This window comes from Peromyscus eremicus, chromosome 1 (genome assembly GCF_949786415.1).
Source record: "Peromyscus eremicus chromosome 1, PerEre_H2_v1, whole genome shotgun sequence".
NCBI classification, from domain to species: domain Eukaryota; kingdom Metazoa; phylum Chordata; class Mammalia; order Rodentia; family Cricetidae; genus Peromyscus; species Peromyscus eremicus.
The window spans coordinates 15453228-15476631 of record NC_081416.1 but is presented as its reverse complement, the minus strand read 5'-3'; the positions used below and the strand labels follow the sequence as shown (position 1 = coordinate 15476631).

General features: G+C 44.2%; 1 protein-coding gene across 1 annotated transcript in view; it reads left to right on the top strand.

Moving 5' to 3' along the window:
* Window positions 1-23404, top strand: part of As3mt (arsenite methyltransferase) — a gene marked incomplete at its 5' end in the record, with an annotated part of 33759 nt that overhangs the window by 5796 nt on the left and 4559 nt on the right. Inside the window, 4 exons of the mRNA XM_059256917.1 lie at window positions 1412-1493; window positions 4490-4621; window positions 5125-5267; window positions 13003-13137. Coding sequence (XP_059112900.1) covers window positions 1412-1493; window positions 4490-4621; window positions 5125-5267; window positions 13003-13137 — 492 coding nt within the window. The remainder of the gene's footprint in view (window positions 1-1411; window positions 1494-4489; window positions 4622-5124; window positions 5268-13002; window positions 13138-23404) is intronic.

Here is a 23404-nt window from a genome sequence, read left to right as displayed (position 1 = left end):
TGTAATTTTCAAAGGCTAAGACTGTTAATTCTATGGATGTGTCTGTTAGTTGTCTAGACACCTAGGGCTGTGTTGTTTGGACTCACTAAAAATTCAGGCAACCTGAATGTATTTAGGAGAGACACTCATTTTTTTCCCCTCCTGTGTTCTTGTTTATTTAAAAACTTTAAAAAAGATTTATTTATTTTATATGCATGAATGTTTTGCCTATATGCATACATGTGCACCACATGTGTGTCTGGTACTCACAGAGATCAAAACTGGACTTACAGGTGGTTGTGATCCACCGTATGGGTATTGGAAACTGAACTTTGTTCTTCTTCTTCTTTTTTTAATAGAACAGAATAATGTTTTCATCTGCATGTTTTAAAAAAAGATTTATTTATTTATTATGTATACAATGTTCTGCCTGCATATATGCATGCAGGCCAGAAGAGGGCACCAGATCTCATTATAGATGGTTGTGAGCCACCATGTGGTTGCCCAGAATTGAACTCAGGACCTCTGGAAGAGCAGCATGAACCCTTAACCTCTGAGTTATCTTTCCAGCCCCATGAACTTGGTTCTTCTGCATCAGTGGTTCTCAACTTGTGGGTGGTGACCTCTTTGTGGGTTGCATATCAGATATCCTGAAAATCAGATATTTACATTACGATTCATAACAGCAAAATTACAGTTATGAAGTAGCAACAAAGTATTTTATGGTTGGATCACCACAACATGAGGAACTGTGTTGCAGCGTTAGGAAGGTTGAGAACCACTCTTCTAATCTATTTGAACCCTCAAATTTTGTTCTTTTTAAAAGAATTTTCCTGATAAGACAAATCTTTTATGTTACTTTATTATTATTATTATTACTTTTGACATGTGATCTCTTACTGAACCTGGAACTCACCAAGTTGGGTGGAATTGCCAGCTGATCAGCTCCAGGGACTTAGCTGTGGGCCCCATCAGAGCTGGGGTCATAGATGCGAACCACCCCTGGTTTTCGTGGATGCTGAGGACCAGAACTCAGCAGGTGCTCACATAGCAGCAAGCACTTTACCCACAACCCATCTCTCCAGCCCTTATCACTATGTTTCCATACACGCACACAATGCACACAGGTGACAGCCATCCTCCCTTCATCCTCTCCTGCTTCTCCACTTCCTGTTGACTCCCTCCTCTCCGAGTCTTAGAAAGCAACTTTATGTTGGATAGGACACTGGAAAATCAAACACCTCGGGCCCTGTGTGTTGATTTTAATGATGGAGGCAGCTGTTAGTTGTTCAAGGGTCAGCTTGGTCAGTATCAGCTCAAACACTGGAATTTTGAAGTTGTTTTCCTAAAAATCAATTTTTTTTTTTTTTTTTTGTTATCTGGAATGAATGTAATCTTTAACCTTGCTCGGACGCGTGCTGCTCTTTTTCAGTACGGTGGGGAGCTGTATTTCAGTGACGTCTATGCTAGCCTTGAAGTGCCAGAAGACATCAAGTCACACAAGGTTTTATGGGGTATGCATTCTTGTTTTATTTACATCAGTGATTATTGACTAGTGTAGAGCTCCATCCTGCAAGTACATTGGGGTGAGACCACTGGCTGGGAGAGCAAATAGCATAAGGCCAGAAGGTTCGATTCCTTATCTACTACCCAGAAGCAATATGAGGGCCGGTAAGATGGCTCAGTGGGAAAAGGCACTTGTGGTTCAAGGCTGGCAATCTGAGCTTGATCCCTGGAATGCATGTAAAGGTGGAAGGAGAGAACGGATTCCACAGAGCTGACCTCTGACCTGCACATGTACACTGTGGCACAAATGCCCATGTGCCCCTCCCCACCACCACTATAAATAAACTTTTTTTAAAAGTGACATAATCTCAGGCAATTTAATTAATCTGTTATTGTTTCTCTAAACTGTAAAATGAAAATAATAACAGACTACTTTAAAAAGCTATTCTGAAGAATAAATGAGATGGAGTATTTATTCCTTTATTGTCACTTAAGAGTCTCTAGACATTAAGGAGATAAATGCATCCTCATGATCGACTTTTGCATTTAAGCTGGCAGTGGTGGTACATGCCTGTGACCTCAGCTCTTTGGAGATGAAGTAAGAGGAACAGCGTTCACTCAAGGCTGTCGCAGGCTGCACGATGAGACATAGTCTAAAAAAAAAAAAAATCTCATTTTTAAAGAGATCGTGTTAACATTTTTCTTATTATACAGTAATATAAATGAGTAATGTTAAAAGCAGGAAAACAGAGCCTATGAGGTGACTCAATTGGTAAATCACTTTCCTTCCATGCCTGATGAGCTGAGTTCAATCCCCAGAACCCACATAAAAAGATGCATGGAGAGAGTAGATCTCTGATCTCCATATGTGCCCTATAGCATTTGTGCCTCACCCATGAAGATGTGTACACACACACACACACACACACACACACACACACACACACACACGGAAGAGATGGCTCAGTAGGTAAAGACGCTTGCGGCCAAGTCTGACAGCCTGAGTGTGATCCCCAGAATCCCCATGGTAGGAGGAAAGGACTAACTCCAGAGCGTTTTCATCCGGCCTCCACATGTACACTGTGGCATGTGCTGTCTCTCATACACACAGAAGAAAAACACAGATACATGCATGCATGCATACATACATACATACATACACATATGCATGCATATATACATACATGCATGCATACGTACATACATACATAAGCCAAGTATTGTTGCACATCTTTAATTCTAGCACTTGGGAGGCAAAGGCAGGCAGATCTCTATGAGTTCAAGGCCTAGCATACATAGAAAGTTCCAGGCCAGCCAGGGCTACATAGTGAGAGCCTATCTCCAAAAAAGCAAGATAGTAAATAAGCAAAATAATTAAAACAAAACATTCCAAAAAATACAAAAAATATATTTCCTAAGTCCCAACATTTTAAAAAAATTTTCTATGTGGGTATTTTGCCTGCATGTAGGTCTGGTAGCTGTGGAGGCCATATGAGGGTGTCCGATCTTCTAGAACTGGAGTTAGAGACAATTGTGAGCTGCTATGTGGGTTACGGGAATCAAACCTGGGTCCTCTAGAAGAGCAGCCAGTGCTCTTAACTTCAGACCTTTCTCTCCAGCTCTGGTCTAAACATGTATAAACAGTATTATACAACTGTGTTGTTCAGCTTGAAGTGTTAGTTTACTGGTGACGGTTAAGTTTATCTATAACTTATTGGTGTAACACAACACATAAAACTTATATGAATATCTTTGCACTGAAAAAAAATCTGTAAAAATGTCTTGTGAACATTAGTAGCAATTATTGTTCTAGTAATAGACCGTTATGGGACTCATCTGGAGTTAAGAGGCAGAGTTTATGCCGTTTTATTCCCACTAACAGCACCTTTCAGAGTGTGGATTAACACACACACACACACACACACACACACACACACACACACAAGTATTGTGATTGTGTCTTAGTAGAACCAACACATCAGGACTGTCCTGAAAACGATTCTCAGAGACCATTAGCTAACAAATTCTGGGTTTGGTTATCACTAGGCCTTGTGGATACTTCCAGGCCCTATTTCTAGGCCTTATTTTTTTGTTTTAAATTTACTATAATCATTTTTTTCTTTTTTAGTTTTTTGAGAGAGACAGGGTTTCTCTGTGTAGTTTTGGTGCCTGTCCTGGATCTCGCTCTGTAGACCAGGCTGGACTCAAACTCACAGAGATCTGCCTGGCTCTTCCTCCCAAGTTCTGGGATTAAAGGTGTGCACCACCACCCAGCTGGCACATACCTTTAATCCTAGCACTCGGGAGGCAGAGATCCATCTGGATCTCTATGAGTTCAAAGCCACCCTAGACTACATGTGATTGATTCAGTCTAGGAGAGAAACAGCCAGGCAGTGGTGGCACACACCTTTAATCCCAGTACTTGGGAGTCACAAGCCTTTAATCCCAGCACTTGAGATCTCATGCCTCTGCTACCAGTATTTGGGAAGCATACACGCCATTAATACCAGCACTAGGAAGTGATATGGCTGGGCAGAGAAAGGTACATAAGGCTTGAAGAGACAGGAACTAGGCCCTTCCAGCTGAGGACTCAGAGGCTTTCAGTCAGAGGATTTGTGGAGATAGGATTTCGCCTTCCATTCAGCCTGAGGATTCGGTAGTGGTGAGAAGTTTCTCTATTGGCTTGTTCCTTTGTCTCTGATCTTTCAGCATTTACCCCAATATCTGACTTTGGGATTTTATTGTAAGACCATTTAGGAATTCATGCAATATACATCCTTTGCTCTTGTGGTTTTGTTTTATTGAGAAAGAGCCTCACACTCACAGGGATGAATGTGGACTCTTCATTATCTTCCTCTATCTTTCACATGCTGGTGTTCCAGGTGGACGCCTCCATGGCCAGTTAGGTCCTACATCTTAATACGATGTCCTAGTTAATTGTACAGGTTATAAATGTCCATAATGCTGCTCTAAGTACTGACTGCTCTGTAATTTTTCTCTTAAGGTGAGTGCCTGGGTGGTGCTTTGTACTGGAAGGATCTTGCCATCATTGCCCAAAAAATTGGGTTCTGTCCTCCGCGTTTGGTCACTGCCAGTCTCATTACAGTTCAAAACAAGGAACTAGAAAGTGTTATTGGTAAGAAACAACCGCAGAGACCCTGTGACTGCCGTGGGGATGGTTTCCGTTCAGTGCTTAGTTAGTTTAAGGAGCAATTATTTTTTTAAATGAGCATTAGTGTTTTGCCTGCATGCATGTCTGTGTGAGGGTGTCAGGTCCCCTGGAACTGGAGTTACAGACAGTTGTGAGCTGCTATGTGGGTGCTGAGAATTGAAACCAGGTCCTGTGGAAGAGCAGTCAGTGCTCTTAACCCCTGAGCCACCTCTCCAGTCCCCTTACTGAGTGATTCTTACCGAGGGAAACTGCATCATCTGAAAGTGTCCACCTTGTCTCCTGAATAATTTCAGCTCCTCCCTCAGAGAGATAGTTAATAAAGTATTTTATTTCAGTAAATAGACTGAAGCGCCCAGAAAGAGAATTGATGGCATGCAGTAAAGGAATTCACCTTTACAGTATGCGCCATCCTCGTTTGTTGAATGCCGCCGGGGTGCAGGTAGTGAGCCCTGTGTGTCTGCTTTCAGGTGACTGTCGCTTTGTGTCTGCCACGTTTCGACTCTTCAAACTCCCAAAGACAGAACCAGCTGAAAGATGCCGAGTTGTTTACAAAGGAGGAATCACAGGGCATGAGAGAGAACTAATCTTCGATGCAAATTTCACATTCAAGGTAAAAAGCTGCCCACGGGGATGGCAGTATGGCTCAATAGTAGAGCACTTGCCCGCATGTGCAAGGCCCCATGTTCCATCTTCAGGTTTTTGGGGTGGGCAATACTGGTACCTGATATTTCTGTAGTGTTCTTACCCTTGTGCCTCCCCACCCCCACCCCAGCCACAGCACCTTTCCTGGATCTTCACTTTGACCTTAAATTTCTTCTCACTATTCTGATGTTGGTTGGTTTGTGTGTAATTCTGTTTTTCCCTTAATTGAAGTCTTCATTTTGCTTACAGTAGAGTAATAAACTTTTTATACTTTCTTTTGACCAGTGATTCAAAGGCATAGAAATTAACAGACCCTTTTAATTAGTTTAAAATATTTGAGGTTTAATAAGTGCTTCAGGTTTGGAATTCCTAATAAGAACATATTATCTGAATGAATACCCAGTGGCAAACCCTGGAAGATGCTGGTATAGAGGGGCAGGATTATCTTCAGAGCATCTCAGCTCTTGAGAGGAGGGCAGAGACACTGCTTTGTATTTCTGTGACATCCGTTAGATGTCTGGTTGATTTTCCTTCTATGAGGACTTTGTCAATGTCCATTACATGAGGTCCGCAGCCTTTGGAATATTTTGACGTATTTACTCATTCTGGGCCACATCCTGGAAGGCCACCTTTTAAGATCTGCATGGCTGTCAGACCCTCCGGATAATTAATGGCATCCCCGCCATTCCAGCGATGCGCTCCTATTCCATCTGTTCCTTCAGAAAACTTACTAGGCTCCCCAGAAGGCTCCTGGGGAGCCTTTTGTGATACCTTTTGTCTTTTGGCCTCTTTCTCCCTCGGGGCTGTCTCCTGCAATTCTCCGACCTTCCTCTCCTTTCTTTAGACTCTCACTTTTCACATTCAGTGTTCTGCAGTTTTCTAGGCATCCGCTGAATTTCTTTCAGTCTTTATCATAATCCAGTTTACAGGTAAAGACAAGATGGCAGGCTCTTCTCTCCAGTGCTCTAAGAGTCTGCATGCGTGGGTTTTGTTTCAGTGGCTCTGTTGTTGTCTTGAATGGAGGCATTTGGCTTTTGTGAGATGATAAGGACGCTGATTTCCTTGACGTACTGAGTGGCCATCATTTAGGGCTTTGGTGACGGCCTCTTTCTTTTCATTTACCTGATGGTCCTTGGGTATTTCCATCCCATCTTTCTCCCGACTTTTTCCCCAAGTTAGGGTCTTACTATATGTAGCTCTTGCTGGCCTAGAACTCACTGTGCTGACCAGGCTGTGCTTGAACTCAAGAAAAAATCTGCCTGCGTCTCTGTCCTGAGTGCTGGGATTGAAGGCTTGTGCCACCACATCTGGTCTCACCCTCGTTTCCTGAGGGCCATTGGCAGCTGTACCTTCATCTTCAGTTTTTAAATCACTCTTGTCTCCATGGCTGATACGTCTTTGTTTCCTGTCTCTTGCTGTGGTTCGATTCCTGGATATTGTCTTCTGCTTTAGTTGGTAAGTAGTAGGTGGCACTTACCACCCCACCACGCTCTTTCCCACTCCATCTGGAAACACGTTTCCTCGGTGTGTAGGACACTCAGATCTGGCTCACACGCTTCTCAAATACTGGAAGCTCTCACTCTGTAGACGCCCAAGGTGAGGAGGTGGGTGGAGGCTGAGGAGGCTGTAACTGATCACAGGTCTGGGTGTCACACTGCATGATCTCCTGCTTGTGTGTATTTATTAAGTAAATCAGAGAAGAATTTTTCTCAATATTATAAAAATATTTTTAATTGCATTAAGGCTAAAAAAAATAGTATAATAATGCCAGGCGGTGGTGGCGCACACCTTTAATCCCAGCACTCAGGAGGCAGAGGCAGGTGGATCTCTGTGAGTTTGAAGCCAGCCTGGGCTACCAAGTGAGTTCCAGGACAGCTGGAGCTGTTACACAGAAAAGCCCTGTCTTGCAAAAACAGACAAACAACCCCCCCCCAAATCTAAGTTTATTTTAAGTGTGTGGGGGTGGGTTATGCGTGTGAGTACCGTGTCCACAAAAGGCCGAAGTTGTTGGATCCCCTGGAACTAGAGCTGCAGGTCTCAGGATCCACCTGACTGGGTGCTAGGAACCCACCTCAGGTTGTCTAGAAGAGCAGCAAGCACTCTCCACCACTCTTCAGTTCCTCCTCTTATCTATTATTACTTGCGTGTGTTTATGTGTGTGCACATGTGGGTGTTTATACACGTGTGGAGGTTGACTTTGTCTTCATGGATCATTCTTCATCCTTTCCATTGAGGTTCCTTGAACCTAAAGCTTGCTGATTTGACTAGTCTAGCTACCAGCATGCTTCAAGGATTTCCTTTTTTTTTTTTAAACTCCTGAGACAGGGTTTCTCGGTGTAGCCCTGGTTGTTCTGGAACTCACTCTGTAGACCAGGCTGGCCTTGAACTCAGAGATCCACCTGTCTCTGCTTCTCAAGTGCTGGGGTTAAAGGCATGTGCCACCACTGCCCAGCTGCTTCAGGGATTTCTTGTGTCCAGATTCCAGCAGGAGGGTTCCAGCCAGGCTGCCACGCCTACATGGCGTTTATGTGGATGCTGAAAATTCGAACTCTAGTCCTCATGCACACTACAAGTGAACTCTAGTCCTCATGCACACTACAAGTGAACTCTAGTCCTCATGCACACTACAAGTGAACTCTAGTCCTCATGCACACTACAAGTGAACTCTAGTCCTCATGCACACTACAAGTGCTTTCCCTGAGCCGTCTTCACAGCTCCAAGCATCCTTAAAAAAAAAAAAAGACTTACTTCTGTGTGTGTGTGTGTGTGTGTGTGTGTGTGTGTGTGTGTACCACATACAAGCCTAGTGCCCATAAAGGCCAGAAGAGGTCATTTGATCCCCTGGAACTGGAGTTAACAGATGCTTGTAAGCCACCATGTGGGGGCTGGCAACTGAACCTGGGTTCTCTGCAAGAACAGCACCCCAAATGTATATCCTCATACATAAAAAGAAAACCACAGGGCTTACTGTAAAACTGTATGTGGTTCTGTTTCATCAGCAGCCTCGCACTTTGAATTGACTGTGTCTGATCATTTCCTCTTTAGCTTGTTTTAATCTTGTGTTATGTTGTTTATTGTGGCCACAGGAGCGATGGGTTGTACTAGATACACAATGTATAGCCTAGGTGTGTACAAGGCTATAACATCTAAGCTTGTGTGAGTACAAATTTATGGTGTTCACATAGTGACAAAATAGTGTAATGGCAGGCATACTTCTTTTAAAACATACACACCCCTGATATACCTATGTAAATTATAACTCTCGCCTTAAATATTTCAGCCTGCATCTCATACGAATGAAATATTTTTCTAATTACAATACTTTAATCACGTCTAAGAACTTGGATAAAACTTCATTCAGACGTTCTATAGAGAGACCAGTGAGCATATGGAAAAGCAGTATGGCACAGCAGTGTCATGTAATCAAGCCGTTTGTAAACAGAGGGCTTTGTTTTCTCAATGTAGAAAAGTACAGTCTTTGGAATCAAATACCCAGGCTCATATTCTAGCTCTGAGAAAAGTAGAATGTCACTGATGCAAAAGTGAAGTTCTTTCCTCGAAGAGATAAGAGCTGGTTTATTTTGTAACCAAATATGATGACCCTGGTCCAAGGAGCATAGGTTCAGATTTCCCCAAACAGCACATCACACTATGGGAAAGGTTCCAGAACAAAGACACGTATAAATCAAAGTGTCTACCAAATACATCGGTGGAAGCCACAGGTAGGCAGTGGTGGTGAGTCAAATGGGGGAATATTCTGCTATAGGTCTCTGATGCTATTTGATGACATTCTTGATTTTGGGTTGGTGAAGCTGATGGTCTGCTGAGAATACATTGTAAGGTTCAATAGTCAGAAGAATGTCAGGCTACACTGGTGTGGGCAACAGATGTATGTCAGGGGACTAAAAACACGTCAAGATCATCTGGTTCTGGTCTGCAGCATTGTCACTCCCCACAGTCTTGAAGTTCAATCATTTGGCCTTGTAGACTCTTGAACATGGGTGCACAGACAGCGTTTCTCCACACACCTCTCCTCTGCATCCTCCTCTGTATCCTCCTCCACCTTCCTTCTGCTGCTTCTTCTTGGGTCTTCACAGTTCCCCCTGTTGGCCAAGCATCACATTTTGTGCATGCCAAGGCCCAGTATTGTTTCTGTCCTGTGGTGCTGGGAAGTCTTGTTCCTAGAATCTGATAGAAATGAGACTGAGTAGGCATGGAAGCAGTCTTCAGGAGAGAGAAAAAATTGGTAAAATTTTTAAGGAAGAAATCCCTGGATCCTATCACCGAATCTATTAGCCATGATCTGAGTCTGGTTTTGTTTCTCTTTTTCACCCCTGTATCTGACATAATGTTTATATGTGATATATAATAGACTATAACACCTAGAATTAAAATAATAAAGAACACAGTGTGGCCTAAAGAAGCAAAAGTATTGGATGAGAAAAGCAAGCATTTTAACCAGCCAAAGAATCCCCGGATGTCCTCATTCTCCTTAACCAGACTGAGTGCCTGACTCCCCACGCCCACGGTCTTCTCCCTAATGAATTATTTTATAATTATTTTGTAATAATCGAACCAGGGTCCTCTGGAAGAGCAGCAGGTTCTCCTAACTAACTATTGAGCCATCTCTCTAGCCCCCATCTTTAGTTTTGATATAACCTCTAAAAATTTTAAATTGCTTTTCCATTTATTTTTTTTTATCATCTTTTAACTTAGATGCAGTTCTATGTAGAGGTCTTATAAGTTTTGTAAATTACTAATTTTATTGTTTATTTTTAAAGATGATTTAAATGTCAGTTAAAGCAGATTCATATTTATGATTTAAAAAGTTTTTTTTTCTAATTGAACTGGGTGTGGTGGTGCATGTCTTTAATCCCAGTACTTGGGAGTTAGAGGCAGGAGGATCTCTAAGAGTTGGAGGCTAGCCTGGTCTCAAAAAAAAAAAAAAAAAAAAAAAAAGAGGAAAAATTGTATTACCTAGGACTTCTAGTTAGTGTGCAAAATAAACCAACTTAGAGGTTAATTGAGCGGGTCTGGAGAGGTGCCCAGTGGTTAAGAGCGTTTGTTGCACTTGCAGAGGACCTGAGTTTCCTTTCCAGCCCCACATGATGTCTTACAACCACCTGTAATCCCAGTTCCGTTGGATCTTGCAATTTGAATTTACATGCTGGAATCAATTAGCTGGAATACCAAGTAATCTGTTTTTTCTAAACATTTCTCTTTACTTTAGATATGGAAGGAGTGTCGGGGAAAAAAAAAGACTCCCAACAAATGATCAAACCAAACCACTGCTAGAAATCAAATGCCCTCTGATTTGAGCAAACAAACAGGGCAGAAACCTAAAAACTTTGAAAACAAACAAGACCTGCGAGCAAACAAAACCAGATAGTCAGCAAATAGGATTCCAAGAACCAGTTCAAAATAAACAAATGGATGAGCATCCAAAGCAGAAGGACTCATCAGTAGCTGCCAGAGGAGGCAATATAGGATGCTTAGATGCAGGGTCCTCATTGTGAGATTTTTGTTTTGTTTTGTTTTAAGCAAAATCTGAGGCTGGGAATGTAGCTCAGTTGGCAGGGTGCTTGCCTAGCATGTATGAAGCTGGTGTTTAAACCACAGCACTGCATGAAAACAGGCATGGTGGTACATGCCTGTCATCCCAGGAAGGTAGAGGCAGGAGGATTAGGAATTCAAGTGTTATCCCACTGATCTCGAAGAAGACCATTACCACAGATCAAAGTCAAACTTGAAGCAAGCTTTAATTAAATACTGGCCAGGTGGATGGGCATTGGCCAGGTCCATACCCGGGTTCCTGGGAAATGGCCCCAAATCAAGTATGGCAAAGGCTTAAGGAGGAAAACCCGTAATTCAATGCATTTCCCACCAGGCCCAATCAGGGTGAGTCTACATCCTCACATATTTTCTGCCTACATACCTCCAGCCCACATGTGATCAAGCACATCCGGTATATATGGGTCAAACAAACCTGTTTAGGGGAGTGAAAACATGTGGCTTGTTATCTCCCATAACAATAGCCTCCAGCATTTCAGGAACTATCTATCCTTGGGCAAGGGATTTGCAGACCAGAGGCATTTTTGTTGTTTCATGAATCTCTTAGGCATAGTAATTAAAACTTAAAATGTAAGGTTGGCTCTCACACAAGGTCATTCCTGGGTACACAGCAATTTCAAGGCCAGCCTAAATGACACGAGACACTGTCCAAAAAGAAAGGGGGGGGGGGAGGGAGAGAGAGAGGAAGAGAAAAAGAAAAGGAAAAAGAAAAAGAAAAGAAAATCTTACTGAAAATGCTATATTGGGTATGGTGGCACCCATTTGCAGTCTGAGCACATGTGAGGTTTAGGAGGAATTGCAGGTTCAAGGCCAGCTTGGGATATAAGGTGAGTTTCAGATCAGCTTGGGATACATCATTGGATTTTGTCTTTTCTTTTCTTTTTTTTTTTTTTTTTTTTGGTTTTTCGAGACAGGGTTTCTCTGTGTAGCTTTGCGCCTTTCCTGGAACTCACTTGGTAGACCAGGCTGGCCTCGAACTCACAGAGATCTGCCTGGCTCTGCCTCCCGAGTGCTGGGATTAAAGGCGTGCGCCACCACCGCCCGGCTTGGATTTTGTCTTTAAAATAAATTTTAGAAGGGGGAATCGGAGAGATAGATGGTCCAGTGCTTGCTATATGACCAAGAGGACTGGAGTTCAGATCCCAGCACCACGTGCCAAGCAGCTGTCCTGGGTACGTAGATCATACCAGCTCCAAAGTGAGGCAGAGACAGGAGGGTTGCCGGGCTCACTGGCTGCCAACCCGGCTGAGAGAATGTGAATGCCATGCTCAGGGGGAGACTGCCTGAAGGAACAGACAGACAGTAACAGGAGGCATTACCCAGTACTTTCTTCTGGCCTCTACCTGTGCTTAGGCAACATGCCTTCAAACATGTGCATACACGCATACAAAAATGCTTTTTAAAAAGTTTAAAAGTTAATAAAAGAGAAAATACTTACTGAATAACATGCATTGCTTTATATCAGTGGCTTTCAACCTTTCTAATGCTGCAACCCTTTACTACAGTTCATGTTGTGGTGACCCCCAATCATAAAATTACTTCATTGCTACATCATAATTGTAATTTTGCTACTGTAATGAATCGTAATGTAAATATTTGTTTTTTCGGATGGTCTTAGGTGACCCCTGTGAAAGGGTCATTAGACCACAAAGGGCCATTGTAACCCACAGGTTGAGAACCACCGCTTTATATAACTCACTTCCCAAGCACCTTGGGAATCACAGAAATATACTTCGGAAACAACTGGTCCAAAGTTCCCGTTTAGCTGATGAAGTAAAGTTCAGGGTGAGATGGTTTCCCTAGCTGTCTCTGAAAAGACATTAAATGCTGAGGCAGTGTCATTCTAAGAAAAGTGATCCTGACACTGCTCAGTTGACCATGTGCAAATAGACATGACATCAGTAGAGGTCTGAGGACGAGAGAGTAGCACGTTAGAGGTTGGTGTGGTCCTTTCCCGAAATGCCACACTTAGTCAGCTCCTGGATATTTTCTAACAAATCCAAAGTGCCGGGCTGGCAGGATGGCTCAGCAGGTAAGGGTGCTTGCCTGGGGAAGCCTGGCAACCTGAGTTTGATTCCTGGAACGAGAAGTACTAAAGTGACTTTTGATACTCACTTTTCGCTGCCTTTTAGGAAGGCGAAGCCGTTGACGTGGATGGAGAGACCGCAGCTGTCTTGAAGAACTCACGTTTTGCTCGAGAGTTTCTCTTCACACCTGTGGGAGCCGTGCTGCTGGCTGCCCGGGGCTGTTCTGAATCAGAAACAAAGGTCGGTCTGACTTTCAGTTCTCTACTTCAAACGGGGCCCTTAAGACAACCACAAACTCCAGGCTCTGCTGAGACAATAGTTTTCTTTGCCGCTGGCTACCACAACTAATACGTATAAATAATTTGATTTGATTTGACAAATTCTTTTTATTTAAAGATTTATTTTTATTTTATGTGTATGGGTGTTTTGCCTGCATGTATGCCTGTGCACTGTGAATCCCCTGGAACTGGAGTTACAGACAGTTGTGAGCTGCCATGTAGGTGCTGGGGGTCAAAGCTGGATCCTCTGGAAAAGCAACCAGTGCCCTTAACCCCTGAGCCATCTCTCCAGCCCCTAAGTTCTTTTTTCCCCCTAATTCTTAGCAAGTCAGTAATCATCTCTGAGTTTTGGGAATACCTGTGAGTTAACTGAATGGAAGGTACCTGTAAGTCCTCTACAATTGTGTTTGTGTATATACTTTCTGGGAAACTTTCGAAAGGGCCCAGATACAAAAAGACTCAGAGTTAGCACACAAACACACTACATGCTAGACCCAGTACCACATACCCATAACTCTGCTGACTAAGAAGAAAGGGGAGCATTACTTGAAAAAACCAGCGTAGGTAACAAAGGAAGACCTTGTCTCAAAAACAAAACAAAACAAACCCTAACCCTAGGTGAACATTATAAACGGCCTATATTTCCTTCTGTTAATTGCCAATGCTAAGATAAAATTAAATAATTCTTACCAATTTAACCACTTAGAAACTTAAAAAGATTTTTTTAAAATATTATTATTTGATTTTATTTCTGTGGGTATTTTGTCTACATGTCTGTCTGTCTGTGTACCACATTTGTGCCTGGTGCCTGCAGAGGCCAGAAGAGGGCGTTCAGTTCCCCTGGGACTGGAGTTTTAGACAGTTATGAGCTGCATATGGGTGCTGGGACTTGAATCTGTGTCCTCTGGAGGTGCAGCCAATGCTGAGCATCTTTCCAGCACTAAAAACATTTTTTAACATTTTTAATTAATTAATTTGTATGTTTATTTGTGTGTGTGTGTGTGTGTGTGTGTGTGTGTGTGTGTGTGTGTGTGTAGGTGTTCAGAGGTCAGAGGATGGCTTATGGGAGCTGGTTCTCTTTTTCTATCACATGGGGTTTAGAGATTTGAACTCAGGTCACCAGCTTTGACACCAAGCACCTTTACCCTTTCATTGGCTCTCCATTTTACGTTCTTTTTTGTTGTTGTTGTTGTTGTTTTTCGAGACAGGGATTCTCTGTGTTGTTTTGGTGCCTGTTCTGGATCTGGCTCTGTAGACCAGGCTGGCCTGGAACTCACAGAGATCTGCCTGGCTCTGCCTCCCGAGTGCTGGGATTAAAGGCGTGCGCCACCACCGCCTGGCAATTTATGCTTTTAGAAATAATAACTCAGTGGTATTTAGTTCACTCACGAGGTCGTACAAACATCAACACTCTCTACTTCCAAAACTTTCACCACCTCATACCCATTGAGCAGCGATTTCCAGCCCTCCTCCCACTGGCTCTCAGCAGTGACTGGTTGGCTTTGACTCTGGTTCTGCCTCTTTTGGACATTTCATATGGCTGAATTCATACACACATGGCCTTCTGGATCCGACTTTTTTCACCTGTGTTTCCAAGGCTGCTTCTTCAATGGGAGCGTGCATCAGAGCTTCACTCCTCGGGGTAGAGCTAGAGCACATTTGTGTATCTGTCCTCCACTGGATGCGTCGTCCTGCTTCTTGGAGACTAAATAGTGCTATCAGGAACATGATGTGCAAATGCTTGCTTGAGTTTCTGCTTTCAAAGATTTTGCATCTATACCTAAGAATGGAATTGTTTTGTCTACATGTCTAACTTTTGGTGGCTTTTGGAGAGGGTTTTTTTTTTTTTTGGTTTTTCGAGACAGGGTTTCTCTGTGTAGCTTTGCGCCTCTCCTGGAACTCACTTGGTAGCCCAGGCTGGCCTCGAACTCACAGAGATCCACCTGGCTCTGCCTCCTGAGTGCTGGGATTAAAGGCATGCGCCCCCACCGCCCGGCGTTTTGGTGGCTTTTGATGTTGTTTGTTTCTTTGTTTTTGAGACAGGATCTCACTGTGTAGCCCTGGCCAGCCTGGAACTCAGTATGCAGACCAGTTGGCCTTGAACTCACAGAGATCCACTTGTTCCTGCCTCGAGAGTACTTTGATTAAAAGGAATGTGCTACCATGTCCATGCATATTCCTAGCGTGTAAAGAACCACCGAGCTGTTTTCCACAGTAGCTGCGTCACTTTGTATCCCGAGCACCGTCACCGGAACACAGCAGTCCTGTTGCTGGTCACCACATGTGGCAAGAGCAGGCACAGAATTGAATCTCTAAGTTGGGCTTCTGCAGAAGGCAGGTGATCTGAGAAGGCCATGGCCTGATACTCTGAAAACGGCCTTCCCTTATCTACAGCCAACAGCCTCCGCAGAGCAGGGGGAGCAAAGGCGATCATTCCCCAGAGTTCTCTCCCTCTTGTCAGGTGGCCAGCCTTGTCCCTGAGATCTGTGATGTCAGCGCCTCCGTCCTTATCATCTCTTACCCTCTTCCCTTGTCCTCTGAACAGTTGGGCCAAGTCTAGGCACTTTCTCCTTTATTGTCCTTATCTCCTCCAGGGCCATCTGGCCTAGTGAGGTAACTCAGAACAAACAGGCCACTAGCAAGAACAGGTCCATGCACACTCCTTTCTGTCACACGAGGTACAGAAGTGCCCTCAGAATGTAGAATCTAAAGGTGATCTCTTGCGTCTCTCCGGGGCCGTTGTGAGTAGTAACCTCTAAGTCTGTACTGATGGACAGTAGCGCTCTGCTGCTGTGCAGCCAGGAGTTGGCATGGCTTCTCACCAGTATGGGAGCTTTCCAGAATAAGCTGTTACACACCAGTGCCCACCCTGTGCAACAGCAAACAGTCGTGCTAAGAAAGATTTTTAAGAAAGGAAAGCTAGGAAGGCTTCCCAGATACTGGAAGGTTCAGGAGCCAGAAGGCGAGAAAAGACAGATGGGAACTGAAGAAACTGGCCTCCTTCCATAAATCAGAGATGATTTCATGAACCATCTTAACCGGTTGTTAGCCCTATTTTATTCATTTGGCTTTTTAAATTTTATTTATTCATTTTTTTTTTTTTTTTTTGAGACAGGGTTTCTCTGTGTAACAGTCCTGTCCTGGAATTTGCTCTGTAGACCAAGCTGGCCTCAAACTCACAGAGATCCACCTGCCTCTGCCTCTGGAGTATTGGGATTAAAGGTGTGTGCCTGACTTATTCATTTGTTTTTTAATGTTAGATTTTTTTTAAATTTTATTTTTTTGCGTATGAATGTTTTGCCTGTATGTATGTTTGTGTACCACGTATGTGCCTGGTGCCCGCAGAGGTCAGAAGAAGGCATCTGGTCCCCTGGGACTGGAGTTAAGATGGTTGTGAGGCACTTTGTGGGTGCTGGGAACGGAATGTGGGGGACAAGTTGTATGGCTTTGATCTGAGTTTCTTTCTGGCTTACCAGTGTTGAACCTTTCTCTGTGCTTAGTGGCCGTTTGCGAATCTTCTTTGAGGAAGTGGCTTGTCACGTCTTGGCCCATTTTTATTTTTATTTTTTATTTTTTGGATTGGCCCATTTTTAAATTGGGTTGGTTGCCTTTTGCTATTGAGTTGTAAGAGGTTTTTTTTTTTTTTTAATGTTTGTATTGTATTCTGTCTGTTTTGTTTTGTGGTGCTGGCGTTAAACCCAGGACCTTACACACTGCAGGCAAGCTCTGACCACTGACCTACACCCCCGACTTGTGCATGTATGTTCTGAACACCAGGCCTTGTCAGATACATAGCTCGTTACTGTCTTGATAGTATTCCTAGTTGCACAAAAGGTCTTTAAGTTTGGTTTTGAGTAACTCTTTTTTTTTTTTTTTTAGTTGTTGGTACTTCCAGGAGCATGTCTAAGAATCTATTGTCAAATCTGTTATGAAGATTCTCTTCCTTTTTTTTTTAATTGCTTTGCTTTCACATCTTGGAATTTAGCATAAATATTGCAATAGGGTGATGGTATATGTAGCCTGTTGCTTGAGTGGGTTGCCCTGAGGAGCCTTGGAGACAACCTTTTCCATGTGAAATTCGTGTATTTGATCTTATGACCACTCTGTCAGCGTTGCAGGCAAGGATGCAAGGTGCCTTTAGGAAGTCCTTGGGCACAGTGGGCAAAAGTTTGCTATGGCCAGATCATCACATCCATTTGTGCCAAGCTGCAGAGCATGGAATATGTGATAGAGGTCCCATGAGGGACCAAGTTTAGGTTCTCAGACCACCAGAAGATCCATGTCTTAGAGAAGTGGGGCTTTTACAAGTTCAATGAGACTGAGTCTGAAAACATATTGTCTGAAGAATGGCTCATGGCCAACGGCTGTGGGGTCACGCATGACTTCCTAGACAGGTGATGGGCATTCATTTAGGCGGACTTCCACAGGGCTGTCCCTCCTCAATCATGCTCATCAGTAAATACTGCATTCTAGTCATACATAAAAAGATTTGTTGTTTATTTTATTTTATGTGTATGATGTTTTGCCTGCATGTATGATATCTGTGCACCATGTGTGTGCCTGGTGCTTGTGGAGGTTAGAAGACACTGTTGGATCCCTTGGAACTGGCCTCACAGATGGTTGGGACCCACCATGCAGGTGCTGAGAACTGAATCTACCTAAAGCAAAAATTTAAAATAGAAGTGTGACACCCTCCCTTTTTTCTTTTGAGACAGTTTTATGTTGCCCAGATTGGCATGAACTCCTGACCATCTTGTCTCTACCTCCAAATTCTAGATTACAGACATGGACCACCATGCTAGGTTCAAAGTGACTATTTGTGGTTGGGGAAGGAGGGAGCCCCCAAGGACTAAGAAGAGAAACGCCCAGGAAACAGCCACGTGGACTGGTCGGTGTCGTGTGTGTGCCTGTGGGGTGGTCAGTAGCTCCCTGTCTGTGGGTGCAGACTGACCGCGTCTCTCCCGCAGCCCCTTACCTCCTCCTCTCCCGTCTCATTCTCGCAGCTATTGCCCAGAAACTTAAAGTATCCAATAAAAATGTATGTGGCCATAGATGGGAGACAAGCCAAAAATGTATAGAAGCCTCAACCTTGAAACATTTGGGGACTCTAGTATTTGGATAATAATTCCCTAGAAGCCTGTGGACATAATGAACAATTTTCTGGTAGAGGAAACTTTGGGGTCCTGTTTCTTAACTACAGAGCCTATAACATTTCATTCTAAATATCAACTAGTCCAAATATCAACTAGTCCAAGTTTTACTTTGTTTATTAAATAATCATCATTTCTTCACTATTTTGAAATGTTGAATGTTGCCTTGTGTCATTTTTTTTTTTTTTTTTTGAGACAGGGTTTCTCTGTGTAGCCTTGGCTGTCCTGGAAGTTCCTTTGTAGACCTGGCTGGTCTCTAACTCACAGAGATCTGCCTGCCTATGCCTCCCGAGTGCTGGGATTAAAGGCATACACCACCACTGCCCATATAGAATATTCTCAGGATTCTGTAATTGTTCTCCCATGTGCCCTTTACTCGGTCTCAGAAATTATCGTTATCCAAAACTTTCTCCTTTTCTGTTGTTTGTATTGTATTATGGTTTATACAGTGAGCATACATCGATATGCAGTTAGGCCTTGTGGTATTTCCCCGTCACATTCTTTAAGAGAATCGGGTGTATTAGAGACGTGCTGTGGGATCACTGAGTCCTAGTGTCTGAGGACAGATGTGAGGTGCTGAGGGAGAGCAGATAGATCCAGGCCTACACACAGCACAGTTTATTGATGGTCTTACTGAGAGAAGTGTGGTCCTAGACAGCAGCAATTTTGGTTGGAGCCTTAAAATGTGGGCCAGAAAGAGGAGTGTCTGTGGAAAATGACAGAAGTGACTTTACTGTAGCCGGGATATGTCTGTTTTATCTTAGGAATTTATCAAAGTGGCCAGTGCATCTTGGAGCTGGGTATTGATGCTCTCTATGCTGCTCTGATGGAGCTGGGTATTGATGCTTTCTGTGCTGCTCTGATGGAGCTGGGTATTGATGCTCTCTATGCTGCTCTGATGGAGCTGGGTATTAATGCTCTCTATGCTGCTCTGATGGTTTTCATCTGTTATCATTAATAGAAAGCTGCAGGCACTGCTGATACTTAGGGTACTTTGGGTTAATAACCATGGTAGTTACAGCTGAAGATGGCTGCAGTCATACCAAGATCAATCTTTTTGTTGTTGTTTTTTGAGACAGGTCTTACTATGTAGCCCTGGCTGTCCTGGGACGTACTCTGTAGACCAGGCTGGCCTCGAACTCACAGAGATCCACCTGCCTCTGCCCCCTAGTGCTGGGATTAAAGGCAGGTGCCACCACTGCCCAGCTCCGAGACCAATCACAACATTCCTTATAATTCTTTCTATTTCATGTGCCCTCCTCTGCCACACTACACCCTGATCCTGTGAGGGGTGCTCTATGGATTCTGATGGAAACCCTGCCTACAAAGGAGAAAGAAAAGTTCATTAAAGCAACAGATTCAGACCCTGCGAAGCTCATCTCTGTGATGGCAGCGTGCTATGAGGCCATTTGTTCAACTTGTAAAGAGAGTCCACAGCAGCCGTAGACGTGCTATAGGAGACGAGGCCAGACACCTGTGCAGGTAACAGGAATGTGGGTCAAGACTCTGCCTTTTCTGCGGAGTTGCCGGAACAAAACTGACAGTTTATCATATCTCCCACAAAAAGGGTAAGAAACTGACTAGACATTAATTTAGGTTTGCTAATAGCCCCACTTCCAGGACACACACACACACACACACACACACACACACACACACACGCACGCACACGTACCCCAAACTTGCCAAAAAAAAAACCCCACTAAAGACCATAGTGATGAATGGAAGTCTGAATGCAAATTTCTAGCAAAATGAAGGCTACAAGGGTCTAGTGAGACACTGAGGACCAATTTGGAAGACTGGAGACACCTGATACTGGAGGAGGAATAGCTAGCCTACCAGGGGAGCAAGCCACCTGAAGTGACCATATTGTTCCCCATCTGCATTTATTTATTATTTATTTAGATCTTTTTTGTTGTGGACTTGCCTTGTAGCCCAATCTAGTCTTGAACTCAGCATTCTCCTGCCTCCACTTTACTGGGTGCTGAGGTTACAGGTGTGAGTACTTGGATTTAATGCTCACAGTGAATGAAATAGCAGGGCTGTCTGTCTTTGTATTAACTCCATAGAATCTATATGCACAGCTTGGAAATGGATGGTCTTTGGGGCAGGACTCAGAGCCCCCAAGTACTCATAAGAATCAGATATGGCAACAAGAGGTGTTTTAAATGATTAATGTTCTCTAGGGACTTCAGCTTAACCCAACAGAGATGAGCTTCACAGGGTCTGAATCTGTTGCTTTAACGAACTTTTCTTTCTCCTTTGTAGGCAGGGTTTCCATCTAGACCTCCAGTCATCTCTGTCATGCCAGCCACTCCCCAAATAACCACACAGAGACTTACTATTAATTATAAATGCTTGGTCAATAGCTTAGGCTCGTTTTTAGCTAGCTCTTATAGTTTAACTCATTTTTATTAATCTATATGCTGCCCTGAGGCTCATTTACCTCATGTATGTACTTCCTCCCATCCTGCTCGCTCTGCGTCTCATGGCGTCTCCTCTGACTCCACCCTTCTTTTTCTCAGCATTCTTAGTCTGGTTCTCCCGCCTAACCTTATTCTGCCTAGTCATTGGCCAGTCAGCTCTTTATTAACCAATAAGAGCAATACATATTTACAGTGTACAAAGATTGTTCCACAGCACTCCACCAAGCCTGCTGCATAAGGGTTCTGTGGCACATAAAGATGTCACAGTGTGTTTGGGTATTACCCCTAACAGCATGTCCTGGGAAGTGGCTGCTCCTGGTATTGTCAGTCTGGCACAGGTTCTCAAGACTTTGGTGATCTTCCTCAGAGGGAAGACTTGGTGATGCCAGTAGATGCTTGTTTTGCTTACTACTGTGCCATCCGTGACGTGTGTTCTTTGTATACTGCCCAGTCAGTCATCAGCGTGCTTGACCGTCAGTCATGCCTACATGCTGGCAACCATACCATCCAGAATTTTGCCCATTGACTGCCCTGATTTTCTCCTGTCTGAAAAGCCAGATGATGTCAGTGGCAGGTTGTGTTGCAGTGTAGACACTTTGGTTTCCAGCCGACCCATCTGCACACCTCACATTTCCAGTGTAAGTGAAACCCCATCCAGCACTATAAACTGAGGTGGGGAGGCAGCTTTGTAAGTAACCAGGTTCCATACCTTCCCCTGCCTAGACGTGGTGGGGGTCTGCCCTCTGGCTTTCTAGTATGCCACTTTGCACGTGACCAGTGAGGAATGTGTCTGTTTGCCACCTTCGTACTAGGACATTGTACACGGCGTGAAATTGATGTCTATCCAGTTTCAGCTCCCTCCAGAGCTTAGAGCAAAGTACCTCATGTTCTTGCAGGAGAGCCCAGCTCATGCCATCTGTTGTACAGGTGACATCTAGCTGCTTTGGCAAACCTAGTAGAGAAGTGCCCAGAATCTGCACCTTGGCCATCCCTATACATGTCTGTATATTGTTACCGGCAGGAGGTGCAGGGGCACAGGGGCGCAGGAAGCTCTCAGGCTTGTGTTTTATCTCCTACTCTGTCTGGAAACAAATGGGTCTTACCTGATCTGGCTTCCCCTAGAGACCTCATGGGGGGCCTGGGGCCTTGGATCTTGCTGGAGTCAGTGACCTATCTCCTCTGTCAGTAGAGATACACCTTCATCCTGCTGTGTTCTGCACCTTCCTCTTTTCCCAGGTTTCTTTTACAAGAGTGGGACCAGATAATATCAGCTTGGAACGGGGCCCTGAGTCACTCTGCTGTCCCGAGAAAGAGCCAAGGGAGGGCACAGTAGCTGGTCTTGGGAATCTGGTGTTGTAGGATTGCTGAGAAAGGTGTGAACACAGGCTAGGGGGGATGTGCCTTTTTTTCGGGGTCCCTGGGTGATATGGGCACCTCAGTATAGACATTAGGTCTTACCTTATTGACTCCCTATACTCCACAGTCATTCTCCAAGTTGTTATGTATACAGTGTTCTGCCTTCATGTATCCCTTCAGGCCAGAAGAGGGAGCCAGATCTCATTACAGATGGTTGTGAGCCACCATGTGGTTGCTGGGAATTGAACTCAGGACCTCTGGAAGCATAGTCAGTGCTCTTAACCTCTGAGCAATCTCTCCAGCCCCCATTCTCCAAGTTGTATGTGGCTTGTTGGAGATGCTGTGGACAAGCAGTGACATCCCAGCCTACTCTGATTCTTTCGTTGTCTCTCTGATGGCAGTATGTCAGTCTGATAGCTCGGTCTGCTTTCTTTTTCTTTTTTTTTTCGAGACAGGATTTCTCTGTGTAGCTTTGCACCTTTCCTTGATCTCGCTTTGTGGACCAGGCTGGCCTTGAACTCACAGAGATACGCCTGGCTCTGCCTCCTGAGTGCTGGGATTAAAGGCGTGCCCCACCACCGCTTGGCTAGTTCTGCTTCCTGCTACTCTCCATCCAGGGGCAGAAAGGTGAGCAGGGTCCCATTTTGCTCCCCCTCTCACTACCACCTTGGCTTCCCAAATGTTGATTCCTGATTCCCCCACAGGACTCTGCATGTCTTTCCTAACAGAACAGCCATCTCTTAGTACCCTCCAGGACTGGGGCGCCTCCCAGTAGTCAGCCCCACAGTACTGATTACTCTCATGGCTTTGCCTTACAGACTTCAGTAGCTGTCCCCAACCCCACAGAACATTCTTGCTTTGGAGTTGTATACTTTCAGTGCCCACATATCTTTGTCTTCGAGAACTAGTCAACTCCATGTGAGACCCAGGTCATTCTCTATAACTCTTGCTATGAGGCACCTCCAACCCTATCCTAGCCCCAGGAAGTTGGTGGATCCATCTTGTTTTGCCATTAATGCTGGATTATAGAACCTGCTCACCTTCCTAGGAAATGCTGTTCCTCTCGTGGAGGTTTAAGGTCCTTCCCAAAGCCTTGTGAGACTCCGGAAGCTTGTAGGTCTGTCTTCCCAGGAGAGCTGCCCAAAGCAAGCCATGTCACACATGCTTTCTTGTTGTCTTAACCTGCCCTCTATTTCTTTTTTCTCACTTTGATTTGTCCCTTTTTCCTGTCAGACTTGGTGACAAATCACACCCTGTCCTGGCCATCTTGGGACATCAGTCTGCCCCAAGTTGGCAA